This window comes from Talpa europaea (genome assembly GCF_964194135.1).
Source record: "Talpa europaea genome assembly, chromosome: 13".
In the NCBI taxonomy this organism is placed as follows: Eukaryota; Metazoa; Chordata; class Mammalia; order Eulipotyphla; family Talpidae; genus Talpa; species Talpa europaea.
The window spans coordinates 20,234,029-20,259,707 of record NC_140080.1 but is presented as its reverse complement, the minus strand read 5'-3'; the positions used below and the strand labels follow the sequence as shown (position 1 = coordinate 20,259,707).

Here is a 25,679-nt window from a genome sequence, read left to right as displayed (position 1 = left end):
AGTTGCGGTTTATTCTTTCTTATCAGTTCAATAATCAAGGAGCTTTTACAATTATATTAAAGAAACAGAATCTAAAGTGTAAAATAGAAAACATTCCATAAAACTTGTCTAGCTTTTTCTTTTTTATAACTTCTTTGTTTACTTTTTCTGTATGTGTCCAAAAAATTGAAAAAGCACTTGAAACTAAACAACCTTTAAATCCAACTCTATAATAAAATAGTACATTTTCATTAACTGTTTTACACATTCTTAAATAATGTCCATTGTACAAATCACAACAGAACACTACAAAATAATAAAATTGCTTCATTTCATGGCTGTCAGCTAATGTAACATAGAGTCATTCAGGCCAATATAGTTTGTGAAAAATTTTTGGATCATATATAATTTATAATATATAACAATTTGCATGACTTTTCATTAGTGATACAAGCATTTTCCAGATCATAAAACACTCTCATACACATTTTTTAATGGCTATAAATTATTTTCTGGCTATTAATAATTTAACCAACTAACCCTGCTATTTCTACACATTTGGATTTTTTCCCACTTGTTAAATTATAAACATCCTTGCACAAAAAGCTTTACGTACATCTGAATATTTCCACAGAATTTGCAGAATTAATGAGTCAGTATATAAAAACATTGTTAAGACTTCTGCCACCCACATTCCTATTAGTATTTACTTCAACACTGTCCTAAAAATCATCCTCTACTTTCCCTTTAGTTTCCTGAAGTTTAAATAATTTATAACACTCTCTCATTAGTTTATTTCTTCTTTCTCTAGGCTATTAAAATTTATTACCAAGATTAAGAACTGTGTTTCTGAGGGTTTTCTTTCTAAGTATTCATCTTCTACATGACAAGGATGTGGAAACAACTTAATTCTCAAACTAAACATTCTGATCTTAGAGTTAGAAAGATACCAATTCTTTCAGACAAATAAAACAAACTTGATTCAGTTTTTAAGTTACATGAATATGAAAAAGACAATGATACTAAAACTAGGAACATTTTTATTAGGCTGAATGCTCTGTAAGATCATGTAAAACTTGAAACCTTTGATATAAATTTGTGTCCAAACAAACCATGAAATTTTTCAATTTCAAAGCATCCTGGTTTTACTTACCAACTGGATAGCTATCATGAGAACTGTTTTAAGGGAAAATGTTCTGTCACATAAGTCAAACAAGTCTTCCAAACTAGGTCCCAGCAGTTCCAGCACCATAGCGTTGTATTTACCACAAGGGCCAAAATAGTAAACTTGAGGTATACCATCTGGGGGTAAGGAAAAAGAATTTTAATAATATCATCATGTTACATACCGAACTTTTCATCTGAGAAAAATCAATGTTTTTTTTTAATTTTGCAGTTTCAGTAATTTTTTCCCTTTTTGCCATATATACAATAAATTTTTCCTGATCCAACCCTCCCGCCCTATACCTTCTCGCTAATGTCCACAGGACAGTCTGGTTACCCCTGTACTGCATTCTATACACTGCTTCACTGGTGGTCTCCATCACGCCAGCACAGACAAGAATTGGGCATGTGAACCTTACCTTTCTGTGGCGTAGAGATACACCTGGCGCACAGGAAAGATTACACTTCTATTGAACAAAGGAGCCACTGCTCTCTTTAATAAACCGGTGGTATGCATATTGCCAAGATCACTGTACAACCTTCATATGCAAAGGTGCACAAACCCTATACCATCTCTCCTTTAAATGTAATCAAGATATCCAGATATTACTTGCAGAATTATTTTATGTTACGGGCCAATGGTGATATCATTGAGGTCCCATCAGTGGCCTTACATTAATCCAAAGGAAAACTGTTCAAGTGGATGGGCCTAACCTAAACAGGGATCCCTTTATAATAAGTCTAGAGGGACTCCCTGGTGCCACAGGGGGTTAAGTCTCAGCACTATCAAGCTATCAGCAGCCACTGCAGCACAAGTCCGATGCCCAGTCAGGAAGGAGACCCACAAGGCACAGCAAACCTCTCCTGTTTCACCCACTGCTCCCCTCAGCAGTGTATTTTAGTCAATCATCCTGTTCTGCTCCCCACTCTGTCTCTGGTGAATCCTCTCCCCCCCTGCACCTCTGGCCTGTACCCCAGCTCTTGTATGCATAAATAAATAAATCTTTAAAAAAAAAAAACATTAAAAAAGTCTAGAAATCAGGGATATTTGAAGTCTTTAAAAATGCAAACTATGTTGTGGAGAGAAACACATGCCAGAGAATGGTGCTCAGGCCTACTGCCATGAGGAAGTGAACTGTGGAGATAACCAGTAAGCCTGGAAGTGAAGAAGAGCACTCTAAGCCTCAGATAAGACTACACGCCAGGGAGACTCCTTGATTTCAGCTTGTCAAGACCTTCAGCAAAGAACCCAGATAAGTCATGCCTGGACTCCTGACCCACAGAAATTGGGAGATATAAATTCTCTTTTCTATGCCACTTATTACTAAAAAATGCATTATTCAATAATACCAAATAATATAAACTCCCAATATAAAGTCTAAATGCAAAGATGTCATCACTGTACTATTAGAACCAACTCCTAACAGACATATAATAGGTGATCAATTTACCTTAATATTACATTTACCTATTTATTTATCATGAGGAAATGAATTTTTTCTCTCTTTAAAGTCTTAGTTTTACTTCCAGGTGATTTTTTTTAACATAATTTTAGAAGGGAAAATAATCTTTCTAAAATAAATAAAGTCTTTATATTCCTTTTATAAGAGTTTGAAGACCATAATTTCCTTTTTGTTGTTTATTCTCTAAGTTCTCAGTCTGGCTTAGTATTAACCATTCGACTTTCAAGTAGACTTCAGTTTGCTTATCTACAGTATCAGGAGTTTGGACAAGACCAGTTATTCTCAAAAATAAGTATGATTCAGACAGTAGAATATCTGGAGACAGGCAGGGAAGATAATATAATTATGCCAGGGGTAGGGAAAAGGAGACAAATTCAAACTGCATACATGGTTGCCTCCCCAGAAACAGTTTTTCATATACCCACAAGAATGTATGTCAGCACCCCAACACAGACACGCATATATCACCCTGCCACTGGGATTCACTAATTTAGTGTGAACCACTCTTAGCAAAATATGTCATTCCAACTACCACATGTTGAAAGCAGGGAAAAAATGTTTCAGTGACAGTGGATGAGAGACTCACTAAAGTTTATTTCAACATTGAAGTACTGCTTTTACTTTGGAGTATGTATCAAAAGCCTGAAGCTACAGTGAAGATTTATCAACAACTCTCAATCAGTATACTTCTAGAATTATCACTACAACTTTCTTCCACTCTGTATCACTGTTAATTTTTATACTTTTAATTCACTAATCTCTAACAACTCATTTCCACTCTTTTTAGCTTGTTACTTCTGACCTGCAGGGTTCAAGGAAACCAGAGCATCAAACTTGTTAGAACTATATAAAAAATATAAAACAAGATCTGAGACCCTCAGTGAAAGGACGGCCAAAGGGCGGTTTTACTTCTTTCTTAGTCATCTATTTTCAAATAGTTGAAGTCGTTATGAAATGATATATGAATAAGGTGGCAATATATTTTGGTTTATTAAACAACTTATTTTTTGAATGTTTTGAAAGGTTTCCAAAAAATGGAAAAACATTAAAAAACTGTCACTGTGTTAACTAATTTGACAAGCACTTAAGAGTGAATAGGACACTATGATGAAGGATGATCTAATCCAAGAAAGCAAGTTGGGTTAACATTAAACAAACCACCAGTGTAATTTCACCATAATAACAAAATAAATGCAAAAAGAACTTTTAAGTTACTAAATAGTTACTAAAAACTCATTTGACACAGTTTTGAGCAAATATGGAACAAAAGGTAACTTCCTCCATCTGGTAAAAACCATCTAAGAAAATCTTGTAGCTCACATCATTCTAAAGTGGAAAATTGAATGTTTTCCACTTAGGACTGAGAACAAGACAAGGATGTCCGCTTTCACCTTTTCTAGTCACAGAAGTGGAATCAAGGGAAAAAAAGAAAAAAGCATTCTCAAAAATGTACAGTCTGTTACTTTAAGAGAAACTAACTACTTGTTCCTATTGTAACAAATAATAAAACTCAATTTTCAAGTAAATTTGAGAATTTTTAAAAAATGTCTATCTACCAGGTGACCTTGGTAACTGTAACTATGAATGACTTAAACATCCATCAAACCTAAACTAATTAGCCAAATTATGTCATACCCATTCTTTGAAGTATAACACAGGCTTTAACTACTTTTGGAGATAAATTTTCAAATACAAATTATTAATGTTAACTTCTCATAATTCTGAACATTAACTTTAAATTATTTAACTTTGCTATTTATAAAACCAGAGACTATTTTTAAAATAATACACTCTTTAAAAATATTTTATTTTTTTACATCATTGTTTTTTTTTGGGGGGGGTAAAGATTTATTTATTTATGCATACAAGAGCTGGGGTACAGGTCAGAGATGCGTGGGGTGAGAGAACTCACCAGAGACAGAGTGGGGGACAGAACAAGCAGACTAGCTGAAATACACTGCTGAGGGGAGCAGCAGGCGAGACAGGAGAGGTCTGCTGTGCCATGTGGGATGCTCCCTGGCCAGGTGGGGACCCAACTTGTATTGCAGAGGCTGTGGGTTGCTTCATAGTGCTGTGCTTAACCCCTTATGCCACCAGGGAGGCCCTCATTGTTCATTATTAAACAATATTTGCTTTCCCCCCGCCCATCCCCGGGGTCAGGTGTAGTCCCCATAGAATTTCCTTCCCCAAGGCACCTGTGCAATCATCACCACTGTCCCCTGTGCTCCTCCTCTCCCTTGCAGGATGTCTCTGATTTATCATTGTCTGTTTTTGCATTGTTGAGTTTTGTACGGTTATTATTTTTCACACTGATGTCTTATTTTGTTCCCCTACATTCCTGCTATAAGTGAAACCATTTGATATAAAATAATACACTTTTAATAAGTCATTAAACATGGGCCTCCCCTGCTGGCGCAGCGGTTGAGCGCTGGGCTGCGAAGCTGCCCGCAGCCTCCGCAGCACCAGTTCGATCCCCGGCCGCCAGCGAGGGTCCTACATGGTACGCAGACCTCTCCTGTCTCGCCCACTGCTCCCCTCAGCAGTGTATTTCAGTCAGTCTGCCTGCTCTGTTCCCCGCTCTGGCTCTGGTGAATTCTCTTACCCTCCCGCGCTTCTGACTGTACCCAGTGCTTGTATAAATAAATAAATAAATCTAAAAAAAAAGTCATTAAACATACATGTGAAGAAAAAAGATACTGGGAGGAAAAAAACAGAAAGAACGGAAAATAATGGAAGCAATGGTGATTTCTACTTCCACTTTCACATATTTTCCCAATTATTATGAAGAACACATGCTATTTTCACAATCAGAAATAAAATAGATTATTTTATAAAATTCTTCTGGAACCATGAAGAAAAACTTAAATTGAAAAAAGATTAAGGCCACATTTATTTAATTCACCTATTAACTGTACTTGAGCCAGTATTTCTCAGACACTCTGCCTAATATTTAAAGTTATATAACCTTACCTCTACTCGTAACTATTAACTTCCATGATAGGAATAAAGCAAAGTATACTATCAGATTCTGTCTACACTTTTTATACAAGTTTGGCTTCCTCTCCGTTCTGAACATATCTTCCAAACATTCTCAACTTATCTCCCTAAGGAAAGGAAGGTCCACTTTAAAGCCCAGATTTATTATGATTCACTTAGCTTGAACTCTGCTAAGGCAGCATTCAAAATTTTCTACCCTACTTCTGCAATCCAAGTTGACAACTTCCAGGCCTCTTCTTCTCAAACTATCCCCATTAAGCATGATCAAAACTTGTAATTATTCACACAAAAATTCTCAGTTAAGGAAAGATATGTGTAAGTAAATCTGCTCTGCTACATTTCATATAAGCAAGCCGACTCGCTGTTGGGAGAATCACTGTGTACCTAATATGCACAGTCAAACTCTGTACAGGGTATCTTTAGGTTTCTAAAATAACACCATGAAAAAATCAGTAAAGGAACAAAGGGAACTGCTTTAATTTTCCTTTTATTTCCTTACTTTAACAGTTGCAGTGTATCTCAAAATTATGTAGCTCTACTTATACAAGATGGCAAAATTCCATAAACAGCATCATATTTCAATGAGTAAATTAAACATTTAGTCAAATTATTTGAATGAAAATACCTCAGTTTTATCATTCATCATAATTTTACCCTTAAGTATGACTCATCACAGATCTTTGGCAGTAAAAAAGATCTAACTCTGACTTTGAGATAAATATCGTTTTATGACAGACAATTATAAATCAGAGACATCCTGCAGAGGAGGAGGGAGAGGGATCAGAGGGAGGGAGGGAGGAGCACAGGGGACTGAGGTGATGGTGCACAGGTACACTGGTGAAGGAAACTCTATCAGGACTACTGAGGTGGGGGGAACAAACATTGTTTGAAAATGAACAATGATGTAAAAAATATATTAAAAAATAAATAAATTTTAAAAATATTGTTTCATGAGTCAATGCATATAGAAACTTCTTAAATTACTATCAATAATTTTAATGCAAATTTTATGTCACTAGTATACAGAATCAACAGCTATAAATTTAAAGAGAAATCAAGAATATAAAGCAAGTACTGTGAAAGCTAAGAGTTTCATTTTCCAGGACAAGTCTGGACAGTTTTCTAAGACTAAGCAAACAAATTAAAGTGTTAAGAGTTAGATAAAGCTACGGGGGGCAAACAGGGACGGTGGAGTAGCCTAAACCAAAACTAAACAGAACCACAGTAGCATACATCTGGTAGTTTAAACCACAGAAGATTTTTGCAAGTGGGAAAGGTGGCAGAAAACAGGAAAGAGTGTTAAGTTACTAGCTGTGTCTCTTGATCAAAGTATTTGGCTACTGAATTGCATGAATGCCATCCAAACATGAGCAAAAGCAAGCCTTTGTATTTGTTCTTATACCCAGTGCATTTTCAACTATAAACTTATACTCCACCCAATTCTAATTGTTTTAAAATTATTTTTAAGGTTACTATAAAAAGCCAGCTATTGTGAATTCATGAAAGTTAGCTCTGATAATTTGCAGCAACAATAATTTTCAGAGATGCTTATTAACATTCTAAATTTTCAAATCAAGTATATTTTTACCCAAGAAAATCTTAAGAGCACCAAGAATACAGAATTCACGTATTATTTGAAAACACAATTTCACTCTTACTCTTCCAAAATTAATTTTATGAAACATTTCATTTTACATTTCAGTCTTCCCCCTTTATGTGACAAAAAATTAATTTAAGTCATGAAACAACTATTGGAAGTCTGGCATTTTGTACCAGGTCAGGTTCCTTATAGACGGATAATAGTTAACCATATCATTAAAAGAATATCATGTCTTTCCCTTTTCAAGTTCAGACTTGTTTACTTAAATTTAAACAGAAGGAATCAGAACAAAAGTACTACACACTTTTTGGGAATTTAAACTCTACATATCTAGTTAAGAAAACTTGCAATCTTGCTTAGAAATACTCAGTACAGAGTTATCACCTACACTATGTTCTTTTCCAACGAAGTTTTGCTTTAAGGCATTCTTAACTTTTAGCACAAATACTTAAACTCCTAGCTCAGCAGTTCTCAACATGTGATCTGGAGACACTTAGGGCCAGAGGTGAGTGGTCCATGACACACAGAGGTCATTGACATCAAAATTATTTTTATAGTAACACTCAGGTGTTATTTTCGTTTTCACTCTCCTTCTCTCACAAGTGAGTAAGTCAAGTTTTCCAGAGACCATCTAATACATGATGTTGTAATTGACTGAATATGGGAGAGAGGAGATTCTGGCTACTTTCTATTAATCCAGAGATTAAAGACATTTGTAAATTATGTGTAACAAGGCCACTTTCCTCTTTTTTTTTTTTTTTTGGAAAATATACTTAGCTGTTATTTTAAATTTTACTGTTGTTATTTTTAAATGAATTAACATAGCAATTAATTGTTTTATTTTTTATTTTTATTTTTTTGCAATTAATTGTTTTAATTCCAATAGCTCTAATACATAGCAAAATCCATCTGGAAGTCTCAAAGTTTTAAAAATAAAAGGACCCTGACACCCAAAGTTTGAAAACTGCTGTCCAAGCTCAGTAGTAAGCTCTGATATGAGTAAAACGGAGCAATGAGTTCTTGATTTGATAACAGTCCTTCCATTAAACTACCTCAACAATCACACTTAGTAGTGAAACATTTAAAACTACTCTGAATTTCAAAGAACATTAAAAAATAACATCACCTACAAAATAACATCATCATAACCTATGAGTTATTGTTCATAGTATACTGAAGATAACATGAATGCTGAATCAATACTATGTGAAATTAGATACTTATATTGAATATAAATTATGTTGCATATCACACCTGATATATTTTCATTATTGTTATTCATTGATCTAAATAATTAAGAAAAAATGGATGCTAACATTCTAACCCCAACTACAATCTGCCAAAAATTTTCTTCTCACAATGTACTACTTTATATTTTTTAATGAATTCTTACTCTTTTTTTCTCCATTGATGAGACAGTCTTGCCCATTGTTTGATTATATTTAAATACCTTAACTATGAAATTACTTTTTATGGCTTTACTTACTGTTTTCTTACTACTACAGAGGGAATTACAAAATTGATGCTGTATTTTAGAAAATTAAATCCCTCACCACCATTTATTTAGTCATACTCTATTTAAAAGTATGGTTTGTTTTTAATATCCCTATGTGATTAATCATTGAAAACACTATAATTAGTAACCACACTATCCTACTACCTATACCATATAAACCAAGCTGAAACCTGTGCGTTAACCCTTCTTTCTTGTAGTGATAATGTTGAGCAGTTTTTAAAATATGCATTCTCCAAAAATGACAACTTCAACAGAAAAACCTCGTACACTTCTATCTGCTATAACAATCACATATTCACAAATAAATGGACAAATATGTAGCAATGCATAACATAGAAATTTCCATACAAAGTGTCATCTATAAAGAATTAGAAATATTACATGTAGTTAAGATGTGTTCTAAAAGCAATTAAGCTAAAACAAAAAAAGAACTTTTTATGAATCACAGACAGAAACTTAGGCATCTATAAATCAGAGCAAAACACTTAAAAAACCTGAATTTTTTAACAGGGCACAAACGTAAAAATAACAGAGTCGGTACTGAAAGAAAAAGCTTTTTTAACAGTCATTAGATGATACAAACTAAAGGGATAGATTTAGAAATAAGCATTGCTGCTATCATCAAAATATTGTTTTAGAACTACAGTTGAAAATGTCAAGCCACTCACTTGAGAAATAGTAGACTTAGCATATGCATGGTCTCAAAGATTATATTTAGTATCATTTCTATGAAGGTTTGCCAAGAATAATGTATAACAGAAAAAAAAAGATTTTACTTCCTTTGATAAGCAAAAATTCACAAGAAAAAAAAAAGGTTATTTTACTTTCTATGATCAATCTATCAGGTGACAAGGAAATTACAAGGAATAATCAACTGCTAAGTATGTAGTCTCTTCAAATTGTCTAATATCAAGGAAAAAATATAAAGCAATAATACTCAGAATCACAGATCTTCAAAAAAATTTACCCATACATTTTAAAATATGTTCCATGCATTTTAATGACGTATCAACAACTCAACTAAACATTTTTAAAGTAAATTTTTGAGGATGAAGCAATATTAATAATTAGAACCAATGATTCCCTGGAAAGCAATTATTTTTAAATGGGTGGGATAAACTGTATAGTCCAGATAATTTAAACTATCTAAGTATTTTCTGGGGTAATAATTTCCATTAATTTAAAAAATTCTCATCACTGATTTTTTTCCTTTTATTTCTAATTTCTAAAATGAAAAATTAAATATACTTGGGAGGATAATATGAATAAAATTATTTTTTTAATTTGTATCACTGTCAAAATTCAATAATGTAACAATTTTGTATATTAAAACATCAATTCACTTCTAATGAAAGAAAACTGTTTTTCTAATTTAAGAATTTATCATTTCACAGACTCTAGATATCTGGATGTAAAACTGAGGTTACTGGAGAGGGTGTGGGAAGTAAAGGGGGGAAAGGACCCAATGGATTAGATGAAGAACTATAGGTCCTGTGGTAATGTGTGATGTTGTAACATACATCTGAAGCGGTATGAACCTATACCTCTTAATCATATACAGTGTTGTAAACCAATGTTACCTTAACAACAAAAATAATTTGTTTCAACCCTTTGTATACAAATATCACTCTACTCAACTTTGCCGATAAAAAGATGAATATTTAATTTCACTGCCTTCAAAGAAGTTGAGATATTGTACAAGAGACGAACACATGCAAATATGTTATGATAAAAGAAAAATAAAGATAGATTCAAAATTATTCCAGGTTGCAAAAGAAGTTTCACTGAAGAAAAAGAGATGTCAGTAAATGTATTGTAAAAGAGTTAACATTTAGTTTGGCCCAAAGTAAGAAGAAATTCATTGAGAAACAAAGACATCCCAAAGATAATGCAGGCATACAGAGTGATTAAAATCTATTCAAAGGAAAGTAAGTTTAGTGCAATTAAAAAATGTATCAAGGCCTCCCTGGTGGCGCAGAGGGGTTGAGCGCCCGCTGTGAAGCTGTCCTCAGCCTCTGCAGCACAGGTTCGATTCCAGCTGACCAGGGAGAAACCCACATGGCATGGCAGACCTCTCCTGGCTCACCCGCTGCTCCCCTCAGCAGTGTCTTCGGTCCGTCTGCCTGTAATGCTCTCCACTCTGGCTCTGGTGAATTCTCTCACCCTCCCGCACTTCTGACTGTACCCAGTGCTTGTATGTATGTATGCATGTATGTATGTATGTATGTATGTATGTATAAATAAATAAATAAATAAATAAATAAATAAATGATTTTTTTTTTAAATAGCTCAGAGAACGAAATCAAAGGAGACTAACATTTCAGCTTGGAAGGGTATTTCCCCAGTATAATAAGTAAATTCAGAAGAGCAAGCAGATTTTTTTTGAAGAAAATTATTGGAAAAGAAACTAGCAGGCTGAATTCCAGGAATACAGAATTTCTGATACCAACAGGCACATACACATATAACCAGATTTTAAGAATGGAGTCAGGAGATAAGGAATTGGAAGTTATTCTTATACAGATAGTAATTTCATTTTTTTTCCCTCCTTACTATGACTAGATCATAAAGATGATCAGGATCATAAAAACAAAAGCCACATGCTAAAAACAGAAGCTGAAATCTAGAGACAGACCAATCCTTTACTGTTGAGTAGTTATATCAACCCTACAATGGCCACCTCAAGATCCACTGTTTATTTTTCTTTACCTGACACCCTTTACTTGTCTAAGCTACTGCTGTCATGATTTTTGTTACTTATAGCCAAAGCCACTCCTACCAATGCAGTGTTTAACAGTTTTTGCCCTTGTTCCTCATGTCATTTTCTGTACTCACTGCTGAGAGATCTCATCCTATTTCTTTCAAGATCTGGACACAGTGATGGTGTTATATACAGGTCCTTGCCTTGAATTTCCAGCATATGGGCCAACAAACTTAGCTTTTTAGGGCCTTCTATCACTAGCTAGACTTTAATATATATGGTCTCACAAAAAATTAATTTTAATTCCCCATCCTTTAAATCTCACTTGACAGTGATAATTTTGATAACTCCTGGTGACCTTTCTGTATCAGACTTAAATGTGCGTTATAAAAAGTCAATAGCTCAATGATGCACAACTGAAACTTATATAATGTTAAAATTCAATGTTACTGGAATAAAAAAATTTAAATGTCTGTAATAAACATTAAAACAAAATTTCAAATTTACTGTCCTCATAATGGCTACTCACTTGGAAAGTATGCTCTTAGGGAAAAAAGAATGCAATAATATATTAAGAAATGGACAGTCTACCATCTATAATATAAACTTTTACTTATAAAAAGATACATGGAAAAAAATCCCAGTTTATTAAATCTGAGGAAATGAAGTATCCTAGGTTGTACAGCAGTACATGTAAAATCACTACCCTGGGCCTCCTAGGTTGTACAGCTGTACATGTAAAATCACTACCCTGGGCCTCCCCGGTGGCGCAGCGGTTGAGTGCTGGGTTGCAAAGCTGCCCGCGGCCTCTGCGATGCCGGTTCGATCCCCGGCTGCTCCCCGGCCACCGGAGGAGGGTCCCACATGGCGCGCAGACCTCTCCTGCCGCCCGCTGCTCCCCTCAGCAGTGTCCTTTGGTCCTTCTGTCTGCTCTGCTCCCCGCTCTGGCTCTGGTGAATTCTCTCACCCTCCCGCGCTTCTGACTGTACCCAGTGCATGTATAAACAAACAAATAAAATAAATAAATAAAACATGCCTCTATAAAAAAAAAAAGAAAAGAAAAAGAAAAGGCAGCAGCAAATGATTATTCTGGGCTATATTGAAAATAAATAAATAAATAAATAAATAAAATCACTACCCTTAGTATAAGAAAAATGAACGGGAAAAGGAGAGCTGTGAGAAGAGGCTCAACATAAAGGAAATGGAGTATACAATAGGAAATATTCTCAGTTTTTCCCAGTAGCACAAAAATATCCATTCTCATTTAAATTTAGAGTCTATGTAAAATTACACTTATTAGTTTCCTAGCATATAATAATTACTACACATCTGTGGTTGATAACTACAAGAATTCAGTTTCTCACAGTTTCGGAAGCCAGATACTTGAAATCAGTTTCACAAGGCTAGCTAATCGAGATACTGGCATAGGCCCACTCCCTCTAGAAGTTGTTATGAAGAATCCCAGAAGCCTCTTCCAGGTTCCTGTGGCTGCCTGGATTCCTTGGTTTATGACTATATCACTCCGATTTCTACCTCTATTCACTCTGCCTTCTCTTCTGTGTATACAAAACGTTCCTCCACTCCTCTTTTACAAAAACACTTGTGACTGCATTTAGGGTTCATCTGAATAATCAAGAATAATCTTCCCATCTCAAGATCCTTAACCTAGTCATATCTGCAAAGTTTGCCGTAAGGAAACATTTACAGATTACAGAGAATATAACATAATATAAATATTTTGAAGGCATTTTTCAGATTACCACAATGTCATAAATCATTCCAATAGTTATTCTCTAAAAGGCTAAGAATATGGAAGTTATATGCACATTACAGTCTCAAATTATATTGTTTCACAATGTTCTCTACTCATATTAGCAGCAACACAAGAAACCCCCAAAATACATTTAAAATCAAAAGGGAACATAGATTCTAGTAAGAAAATATCTAGTATGTATAGCCTTAAGAAATCAATCTTTTCAACCACATTAAAATTCTACTCCTTAAAACTAGAGTGGTATTAGTAACAATTCATTCTATTCTAAATTTTAAAATCAATATAAGATTTTTACCTCCAGATCCTAACTGCTTGTAGAATCTGTATTCCAAATGCAGCTGTGGTGCTCTGGATTTCATGGGCTCCTGATTTAAAAAACAACACAGTTTCAGTTATTAAAGAAATCACTAGCCTCCAATTCCGAATGTTATAAATATTGCTGTCAACTCTCATATAATGCAATATTTTACTAGGCATCTTTGTTTCCCTGTTAGATCCATATAAAAATCAACTTCATGTTCAATGTAAAATAAACTGATAGCATAGATGTACATAAGGTTAAAAGGCTATTAGATCAGGCATTGGGTAAATCTATACTTTCATTCTTAGACCCTAAAGACATTCAAACATTCATGACTAGGGAAGTGGTGGCCCTTACTCTGTTTCTCCTATTGCCAAGAATTCACAGTTGAACTGAACATTTCTGGTGCAAAGATACTATATTAAAGTCAAGTCATAGAAAAACAAGAAGGGACAAAGATGGAGATAGGTAAAATTTGATAGTAGCAACAGTGTCTTTTTAAAAGTTTTTTTTTTCTCTCTTATAATAAAATATACAGTTCCTAAGTATCAGGTCCATGAATTTTGTTAACTGGGTGTCATTAGCACCTAGAAAAATCTTTAGCACATTTCCATCATTCCTCCTTCAGAAGAAATAACTTTTTCACTTCTATTACCTGTGGATTCCTTTTGTCTGTTATTGGTGTTCACCTAAATCATATTTTACAGCAAACAGTATAAGTTTGATATGTCTGTGTGGTCTTTTCTCACACAACATGTTGAAATGTATATATATGCACACACACACAACATAAAGAGAAGCAAGACATTTTAGATATTTAAAGCAAATAACAAATGTGTGAAAATATCCTCAGCAAACAGAAAACTATAAAAGAGTAAGATAGTTGAACAAGATCCAACTATGTAACAGAAAATGTAGACAGAACCAACAGAACTTCAAAAATTTTTTGAATTTACAATAACCACAATTTGACACTCAGTTTACCAGCAGATTAACATAACATGAAAAGAGAATAAGGTAACTGGGAATAAAGTAAGTCTACCAAAGTAGAAAATTACATACAGTACATCTATATAAACTCTACAGAATGTATTATGAAGGAAGAAAAGTGAAAATACAAAAGATTACAGATCTGGACAATACTATGAGAAGATCAAATACACAGAATTTTAGGAGAAAAAGAGAAAAGTTAACAAAGGCAGCAACTGAAGAAATAATTGCCATGAATATTTAAGAATTGGTGAAGGGTAACAAACCACAGATTCAAGAGGAATAGGAATCCCAAAGTATAAATAAAACGAAATTTATATCAAGAGAAGTAATGAAATTATGACCAGGACAAAAACTTCAAGATAAGAAATGAGTGAAATTCTACTGTAACAATTATAAAAAAAGAAGATTATTAGAAAAGAAAATTTTGAGTTTACTTCTTGAGAAGGCAGGACATAAGTACAGACACTAAAAGTAAAGATATTGGCATAGGCCCACTCCCTCTAGAAGTTGTTATGAAGAATTCCAGAGGCCTTTCCAGGTTCTTGTGGCTGCCTGGATTCCTTGGCTTATGAGTATATCACTCCAATTTCCACCTCTATTTACTTTGCCTTCTCGTCTGTGTATACAAAATGTTCCTCCACCTCTCATTTACAAAAACACTTGTGACTGCATTTAGGGTTCATTTGAATAATCAAGAATAATCTCCCCATCTCAAGATCCTTAACCTAGTCATATCTGCAAAGTTTGCCGTAAGGAAACATTTACAGATTACAGAGAATATAACATAATATAATATAAATGTTAACAAAGGCAGCAACTGAAGAAATAACCACAATTTAACACTCAGTTTATCATATCTCTCTATATATAGTTATAGATACATACACACAGAGAGACAAATTTTTACACACACACACGGTACTTAAAGCAGTGCCTTCCACATGTGCTATACTATCTATGTAAATCTTCATCTAAAAGCATGTAAGTATATAAAAGCACATGAACAGATAATGCAGCAAAAGATGCTCACTTAAGCAATCACGAGTGAATTTAAATACGTAACTTATTCAGTCACCGATATCCCCAAGGTAAAAATAGAAACCCAGATGTAACTTAGTTCAGTCAGTTCAACTTGACTCCAGTAATAAAATTTTATGATGCCACCATATAAAAAAAGCTACCTCACCATGACATTTTTATTATTCCTAAAGAATACATTATTATATAAGTGCAAATAACAAGATATAGAATGATGGCTGACAAGAAATTAACAAATTATCCTGAAACAAATTATCAACCTGAATTAGGGTAACAATATACAGAAAACTGAGGAGGAGGGAACTAAATTAGTCAGTGAAATCTGCTCTCTGAATACCACTATAATGCCTTCATTTAGACCAAACTCGAAAAATCAGACAGCACTGAAGGGATACAAACTTAAGATTTTCAAGTGATTACTATTATGGCAGGTTCTGAACAAATTTTTTTATCTGTAATAAACAGATACAATATATATGGATATTTTACATTTATTTTATAGACATACAAAGATTTAGTAAACTAAGTTTATGTCAAAAAACACAATTTAGTAAACAACAGTTTATGTGAATATTTCTTTGTCCTTGCAATATAATTTTTGGATGACTTTGAGGCAACCTCAAAACATTGAGATATAGAGAGAAAAGTATTTCCAGTTCCTCCAAAGAACACCAAATAACCACCTTTATTAATATGTAGTGCTGATTCTTGTGCTTTAACCCTTTGCACTCCGAACCATTCCAGACATTGGCTACCAATGTCCCCTGAGAGGGGACAGCAGAGTGCAAAGGGTTAAAAAGGGGCAAACCAGAGTAAAGGAAGAATATTCAAAAAACAAAGGGGGGGAAGAGGGAAGTAGGAGAAGGAAATTAGCAGATAGTGAAATGGCATTAAGATAAACTAAAAATAATCATATATATGTATATACATAAGAAGGCTGAAAGATGATAAAGTACTTGTTTACTAAAGCATCAATGGGATCAATCTGGCATGGACAGGGTAAACTAATTCTAAATCTAAATGACTAAAGCAGATAAGGGGAAGGTCAGTCTAGATCAGTGGCTCCTGTTTTGACATAATGGTTGACTTGCTTAAAAATAACAGCTAAATATCATTCACATGCTTCCCTGAGCAGAGCTGTGCCACATCAAAAACAAAGAATACAGGTGCTGTCACACTACTGTTCTTGTATTTCACCCCACTCCTAGTATCTAAAGGTATAGCTCGTAGACCACTAGCTTAGAACATGGGGGAAAAGAACTACAAAGAAATGAAAGGCAGCAGTGTTCTAACACTATGCAGTCCCTGCATCCCAAATCTCTTTATTGCCATTCATATAAACCAATGCCATTTTCCTGATTTCATGCTTATGAGGGAATCTTGTCATTTTAACTAATGTACATCAGACTACAGGAAGAAAAAAATATTTATACTGATTTGTGCACTCTGGATCTATAGTAGTAAAATACTTCATTACAAATTTGAAATTAACTCTTTGCAAAAAAGGTAATAGTTTAATGAATGATTACTGTCAATAATGATACCACCTCTGATGAACAGTGACAACCTTAATGAGGTGAACTAACCAGATTTTCTGTCATAAGGGCAAGAATCAGATTAAAACCAAAGGTGAACTAATCTAGGTAAATGCCAGTCCAAGCCACATGGCAACCAGCAGTCTCTTCTGGGGCACCACAATCCCAGCATATTTCCCAGTAAAACCTGGTCTACATTCACAAAGATACTTAAAATTATATAGTACCAATTTCCATCGCATTTCAAAAGATTTTCTATTTCCTCCTACTTGCTTCTTCCTCTAACAGTTCTCCTTATTAGTCTCACATTATCCTAATACAGATTATTCTGAAAACACAAAATTGAGAAAAGCACACAAACTGGGAAAACCAAATCATGCTTAATCTCTGAGAAGTCTGGTGGCAAACTAAACAGAAAAGGTGTGCCAGGAAAATATCATGTCCTTTTTCCATCTTCTTTTTTTTTTTAGACATGTTAAAAGAACAGGTTTACTAGGAAAAGAGAAAGAAACAGAGAGGCACCTGTATAGCCACAGGCAGGCAACAGAGCTGCCAATAAAGTTGTATCTTAAAAAATTCCCAGATCTCAACCCTTGCAAATGAAAGAGCTGCCTTACAGCAGTTGTACCACACACTAAGGACATCACAATAGTCCGTAGGAGTTTGCTTTTCATGTTACCCACCACACACTTCAAATATTTCTGATACCTGGAGGTCAAGCAATAACCAGCTTTTACCATATCAAAAATATCAATAAGGAAAAATGTTTTCAAAGCTATCTGGAGATATATTCTCAAAAAATTCAACCTTGACTCCTAAGGATACATTATCCACATGCTTAAATCAGGAAATAAAATTTTACTTTCTAATTCTTAAATAATGAAAAATAGTGCCAAAATTGAAAAATTCTATTCTATAATGTTGCCAATGTAAAGAGACTGAATTTGTGCGGCATGGGAAGAGACAGACATCCTCTACAGTATCATATATTTAAGGGGTAGGATAATGCCAAGAGCATAATACAAAAGATCAGCTATATATATATATATATATATCATTTCCCAAAAAAGTGTTCATTATAAATGATATGAAAACAAAAAATATAAGTTAATCATTAAAGAAAAAATAAACATAAATAAGATACGTGAACTTACCAGTTTAATTGCCACATATTCATTTGTATATAAATTTTTCCCTTGGAAAAAAAAGAAAACAGGTGAGACTCTATAGTTATTATTTAAAGATATATTACATTTAAAAAGTACATATACATTTTAAAAAATGCAGATTTTTACTTCCAACTACTTTAGCAAAAACCCACAATTATAAGGAAATATTTTAAATCAACACAATGTATTTAGTATTTCATCTAGCTTCAGAGCAGAAAGTAATATTTATAAATACTAGCCCATTTATAAAAGTGGAAAGACTTTTACTTATTTAGGAAATAATCAATTGTAAAACACCTGCTTAACTAAATTTCAAAACCAGAACTCCTACATAAAAACAGGAACACAAAATCTGCTCCCAAGCACAAATTCATTTTAAATTCTTCATTATTATAATACGTAATTTTATTAGGGTACATACTAACTATACTTAATATAGCAAATACACAGAAAAAATGAAATACATTAAAAATAAAAAATTAATTTTCTCTCATAAATTAGTTTGAGGGTAAAAAGGTTTTTACTATGTCACCCTAGACTTATAAGTTAAATAAAACTACCAGGTAAGAGAAACATTTACTGCCAATATCTGGACACCTTTTGGAGCACAAGAAAGAAAAACAATAGTATGATCACATTTTAAACAAATTCTATTACATTTCAGTATTATTAACGTCTACATATTCAAAAAAAACTACCAGATAGAATAGATAAATGGGAAACCAGGATACAGTTAATATATTGATGATATTATCAATATGTGAAGAATTCAAATGAATTACAGTAATATTTGGCAATGAAAAATAATTTAGAAATTACAACAGATCAGCATCTGCAGCCCACATAAAGTACTATGAAGAATTTTGAAAGCTGTGAAGTATATGAAAACAATCTGTTACACAAATTATGAGTTTCTTTACAAGTATATTAAGGAATTTTTAAAAAGAAACATAACAATATGTGACTCGGTATTTTTTCACTAAGCAAGAATTATTTTCATGAGAAAAAGAGATTTTTTTTTAACTATGAAAGTAATTGGCCCTGAACACAGAACATCACAATCATGAACTTTCACATATGATTTTACAACAAAATATCCCTAGCTTCCTTTTATACAGCAGCTCATGAATGGCAGTAAAACTTCTAAACAAAATTCCAATCTTGGCTATGTTGCCACCTTTGCATGGCAGTGCTTGTTCAAGCAACTATACTAGTTTTCTGAATTAGTGGAGAAAAACATTAATGCTAATCGAAATAGTATGTCTCACAAACCCTTTACAGTTACTATCACAAGATGGAACCCAAAAGGAGAACCAAAAATGGCAGCCATAAAGCTATATTCAGGCATTTTGGAGCCCATAAATACTTTCAAAATACTAGAAAAAAATGGTTAGCCAATTATTTCATCATTTACCTATGCCATCATATACATTTTCAAGAATGCTTTTTGTATGAAACCTTAGCCTTCTGTGTGCTTACAGAGAATAATATAATAAACAGTAAGACGTTGTATCTTGAGAAATTAGTGCCTAACAAAGGGACAAATATGTTTGAGTTGGTAGATGAAATCTGTATTTCATCAAGAATTTACATTTTTTCATAAGTATATTGTATATGATATTCACAAATACATAAAAAATTCACAGGACAATAAGCTAGGTTAACTACGCATTCCATAGAACCAATATGTACCAAATACTAATTAAAGTACTGGTTTTGTCAGCTTTATATGGTTAAATGTCTATTTTTAAGTCACAACAGAAAGCACTAAATCCTAAAAGCATCAAGCCTCTTGCATATTACAGAATTTGCTGAACTCTCTGGACTATATTTATAAAAATGAACAATGATTAAACAATACTATCAATACATTTTCTGTCACTGAGCATTAAGTATATTTCCTCACATAGTTGGCTTTTAATGTTTTGCTTTGCTCATAAATAAATGACACACAAAGATGTGACTGCTCACATAATAGGAGAGAAGAGGAATGAGAGTGTGTAGAGAAAATCTAGTAAAGTGAAAACTTCACATAGGCTGGTTCCAGTTACTCATGTTTAAAACCAATAGATATTTCCAATAGAGCTCTGTGTCACACTGAGCCTGAAAAATGTTTTACCAACTTTGTGGTGGTTTCAGTAGTAATGATCATTAAAAAATTATGTTTTACAGAATACATACTTATATAGATATATCCATATCATACATACACACGTAAGCTTATAGCAGGAACAGCTAGGTACACACCCAATAACCCACTCTCCCCTTTGTGTGACAACAGAACACCCCATTTCTTAAATGACTGCCCAGCTAGAAACTACATTTTCAGCTTCCCATTCAGTTTGACATAGTCATGTGATCGAATTCTGGATAGTTGACATGAGGTAAGTGACTCCCCACTTCAAAAAGGAATGTGTGATGTCCTGGCCCTTTTTTTCTTATTGGCCGGAAGATAGCAACAACTTGAGTAATCACTAATGGAGCCCTTTACTCTATCAAAGAATTGATAAATCCCAGGTGGAGCAGTCTTTCCCTAACCAGAAAGGTTTTTAAAATGTGAAACCTAATAAAAAGAAAAGTTTATATATATATATATAAAATGTAACCCTGTGTCTTATCTAGCTATGTCTGGTCTGACTCAGTACAACTCAGTACAAGAAGAGGATGGACAATGAATGGACAGACTAAAAGACTGATCTTATTCCCATTCCTATTTATTCACAGACTGCAAAAGAAATGCATTATTTTATTGCTTTTTCAGCATAGAGCATATATGGTGTCAATATACAGTACATATGCTGCTTTATATTGTCCTGGTCATGAGACAGCAATAGATAAATGCAGTATGCATTTATATAATACATCTACATGGCTGATTCATATACATTTAAATAAATATACATATGATTGCAATTTAAATTTTAAAAAAGAAACAAGTATCTTGATATCATCTTTTAAAGACCAGAAATTTGTTGTCTTGTGAAATATGCAGGCATAGTGTTGGTCCTTTACATTATCATGTAAATTAAATCTTCATATTAATCTAGGAAGGGAAAATAATCTCAATTTTAAATTGAGAAATTTGAGGTCCTAACCTAAGTGGTTAAAAATGGCTTACGGCTTCCATAACATCAGGGATGGTATTTCTGTCTTTCCAATGTATTACCAGTGCCTAATCATGCTTCACCTATAACAGGCATGCAATAAAGGGTGAATGGATTGATGAATGGTGCTCAGAGCTACACAAGTAAATAATCTAGTTTTTCTGTCTCCAAAATCACAAATAATTTAAGATTTTCAAAATAACTAACTCAACATTCTTCCAAAAATTAAATGTAAAACATTCACCCTTTCAAATACTTGAGGCCCTACATGCAAACAACCTGCCAGTCACAAATCACATTGCAGCTATGCACAAACTTTGTCACTGCCTTTTATTGGCTTGCTTCAGTCCAACATTTAATGCACACTACACCAAACAATAATAAAATTAAGGAGTAACTACAAATTAGGACGCTTTATAACATGAAAAGGACAAGCCGTTGAGTAGATAAACATAGAATTGAATTTACTTCTTAACAATGAAGTTGGATCTAATGAAAACTGTGGAACCAATTTTTCCTTTTTCACTTCTACAGTTTCCACTTTGAGAAATAGTACTGACCCGAGCTCTCAAGGTAACCTTAATACTGACTCCATATAACCATGCAGTGCACCTTCTTGTTTCGTTCCAATGAAGAAAGTCACACTTCAATAGTACCAGGAGTTAAAAATCTCAATTTTGTTCCTGAGTCTGTCATTAAATTATGCTGTGACATTTGGCAGGGAACCTGCCCTCACTCAGTATTAACTATTTTAAAAATAGTATTAGGAGATTTAATTACACCAATGTTTCTCAAACTTATCTGATTATAAGAATAAGGTGAGTTTGTACTTTGTGTCCCTTGTTGAGAATACAGATTCCTGAACCCCCACCCAGTGGGGAAGATTTGAATAAATCACAACAATGTAAATTTCACTGACTTTTACATAGTTTCAGGATATTGCATTCATTTTAAGCCATACAAATCCACCAAAAAGGATTAGTTACTAAATGGGTTAAAAGCAGAAAAAACAGCCTAAATGTAATTCCTAAAGACTACACTAAAAAGGCTTTCCTGGCACTTATTTCAGCCTGCTGGGACTTTTTAATCTACTTTCTTTTACCCCATATTCTGCATGGTTAATCTCAAGTAAATGGCCACTTCAATAACAGAGAATTCCTTACAAATGAAAAACACAAGGGTATATGAAATTTCTATAATCTGTATTCTTTAAAATTACCATAACAAAAAAACTAAATTATTTTCATTAGAAAGTATCTTTATTTAAAAAAAAAAAGTTTCCAACATAATAGAAGAAACACAATACTCTTACCTAATCGTAATTCTCCAAAATTGCCACATCCAATTTTTTTTCCAACTCTAAAGTTAGGTCCAACCATTAAAACTCCAGAGGATGAAGATCCAGTTCCACGAGTACTGTGTCCTGACCGACCACTAGGCCGTGCCATTCTATCATCTGATTTGTCTTTGTCTTTCTTTTTATTATCCATATCAAGTTTGCGGTACTCCACTTTGAATTCTTTAATCAAGACAAGCACACTGAAATAGGGTACTGTGAAAACAGGTACATCACTAGGTAACTGTACCAAGTGGGCAATGTTAACATTCAAATTGCAGAAGGTAGTCAATTTGACTGGCGCGTGTTCATCCCATTCGTAAAATTTTTCTCAGTTGTTTTTTCAGCAAAACATGTCTTCAGAATTATCTTTTCAATGATGTGAGATGACACTGACAGAGAGCTAGAACATTAAGAAAAGAAAATTAGTCAACCAAAAGAATTTAAAACATGTTGGGAAATTAATGACATCAAAAGTTTAGGCAATGTATTATTGCTATTTGTAAATACCCACTGAAATCAAATCACAATAGATTTTGAATTAACCATTACCCTTACCTGCCTATCCCCAAAAGATGACAAAAACAGACAAATGAGGATTTATTGAGCTCTTTAAGCAAAAGTAACAAAAACATATTGAGTGTTTCATAAGCCAATATATATCCACCAAAACATCCAATTTAAAATCATTTCACTTTTTAAAAATACTCAAACAATTCCAGTAAGTCCTTAGAAGATTTCCAATTTAAAAGCAGAAAAAGAATATATTTTATTAATAAATAAAAGGTAGTAATAAAAGTATCTTCTACATATTCACATACTTAATAATTTTCAATGTTTACAAAGATACATTCGTATTTGAACTTCATTTATTATCCACTAACTACATATGGGAAGGGGCTCTGAAATGATAATATAAAGAACATTCTTGCCAACCATCAAGCAAAACAATTAGTCTTATGTAACATTGTGGAATGGTCCTTAAAATATAAATGTAGTTTCACAATGTTAAGAAATGAGAGCAGGCATCAACCTTATGAGATAAAGGGAAAAAAGACTTTCAGTTTTCTAATATACAAGTGAAAGTACTAAGGCACAAAAAAATTTTCAAAACTTTTGGTGAAGTCAGCCGCATTTAGCTTCTCTAGGAATTTTACCCATCAAACATGCTTCAATTTTGTGGTGAACCTGCAAAATTAAATAATCCTCTGAACATACTGAATGGATTCCTATTCTTTGTAATTAAAGCTGCTTTGACTTCAATATCATAAATTTCTTATTCCTTGAAATTTCTCAAATTGTTGATTATATAATGTAATCCTAACAAGGGTTGAAACAAATAGCACTTTGTGATTAATTTTCCAAAACTCCACATATGCATTTATTTCCAAAACCCATCCTATTTATCATTAAATTGTTAATAATTTATCAATAACGGCCATACTCTTATTCTGCTTATCAACTTGTAACTACCTGTTTGGGATATATAAAATTGAATGAGACCTCTGTTTCCAGCATAACCAAGTAACCGATACCAAACTACCCTTCCTACTATAAATAACTATGAAACTGAACAAAACATATGAAGCACCTGTTCACAAGCATTGTATAATGTGTAGACACTGATCCTTGATCTCTGAAAAAAGAAAAAGACCTAAGTTGAACTCTACCTTTAGCCAAGCTCTCTGGCTAGGGACAATTTTCTAGCTACAGATCAGTGTGGGACTACTGAAGCAAGTACAATTTGTGGGACATGGTATAGAAGGTGAGGTAGAAGCAGTATTGGAAGTAGGAACTGTTAGGGGAGATGGCTAGGCTACATGTGCTGAGAGGATATTCTGAAATACCTACCAGACAATGGCTACTTTGGGAGACAATGGCTACTATGGAATTAGTGAAAAATGGACAAACTAAAGGCCACAAATAACAAGATGAACCCCAGAAATTCAGCTGAAATGCCACAAGTACCTGGACTCAAGAGTAAGACAATACCCTACCGTAAGGACTACTCTAGACTAGCTCAACAAAAGTTGAAAATCAAACCTAGATAAGAATAAGAATAGCTCAGTTGAATTAACGCATCCCAGAATGAAATGTAGCAAATTTTAAAAAGAGAAAAAAAATTTCCACAATGTTCAATTCATACCATCCAGCATATGGTTGTAAGTTACCAGAAAAGCAAATAAGCAGTAAATGTGACTAACAGTTAAAAAAATAAAGATGTCAACAGAAACAGACTCCAAAATAGCCCTACACTGAAATTAGATAAATAGAACATTAAAGCTACTAAAAAGTTATTAAAGTCCTGTTAGTTTGGGAAAAAAAGCAGAAAAAAATATATGAAGAAATGACTAAAAATCGCCTAAGTTTGGTAAAAAAAAAAAAAAAATCAACCTACAAATTGAAGAAACTCAGCAATTCCCATAAGGGATAAACAGACAAAATTAAATTTAAGTATACCACAGTCCAAAGAACTAACAAAGCAAAAATAAAGGAAAAATCATGACAGCAGACAGAGAAAAACTATGTAACATATAAACTGCTCTTAAAATAAAAAAAGGAGGCTCAGAAGAAAATGAGAGACTATTTTCAAAACAATGAAAGACAGGAAAAAGAAAAAAACCTTCAAGCCAAAATTCTACAACCAGTAAAGTTTTTCTTTAAAACTGAAAGTGAAAGAAAGCCATTTTCAGATGAGGGAAAGCTGCGAATTAGTCATCAACAAATGATTCACACAGAAATGTGAAACTTCAAAAAGAAATGAAGAGTGCTGGAATTCAGAAATGCATGGGGATTGATTACCTTAAAAGATGTTAGTGTTTAAAGTACAAATAATTTCTTAGTGCCATTTATAACATGTATGGAAGCAAATTATACGGAAAAATGACAGAGAAGAATTAGTAAATACAATTAAGCTATTTTATTAACTCTCAAGTAGCTAATGACAGGGCTTAGTACTAAAAATGCATGATTTCATAGTTGAAATAAATTCACCAAATTAGCAGAAAA

The 25,679-nt window shown here is 33.4% G+C and overlaps 1 protein-coding gene across 8 annotated transcripts in view; it reads right to left on the bottom strand.

Annotated features, from left to right (window-relative positions):
- CSNK1G3 (casein kinase 1 gamma 3) overlaps window positions 1-22,824 on the bottom strand; it is a gene marked incomplete at both ends in the record, with an annotated part of 61,179 nt that extends 38,355 nt beyond the window's left edge. For 6 of the 8 annotated variants that reach the window (XM_084252218.1, XM_084252221.1, XM_084252223.1 and 3 more), the window contains 4 exons: window positions 1,133-1,281; window positions 13,490-13,559; window positions 18,216-18,256; window positions 22,647-22,824. In XM_084252218.1, coding sequence (XP_084108344.1) covers window positions 1,133-1,281; window positions 13,490-13,559; window positions 18,216-18,256; window positions 22,647-22,824 — 438 coding nt within the window. Of the gene's footprint in view, window positions 1-1,132; window positions 1,282-13,489; window positions 13,663-18,215; window positions 18,257-22,646 lie in introns of those variants that run through there. The other 2 variants (XM_084252224.1, XM_084252225.1) reach the window with 2 other exon arrangements.
- Window positions 22,825-25,679: the final 2,855 nt, after the last annotated feature.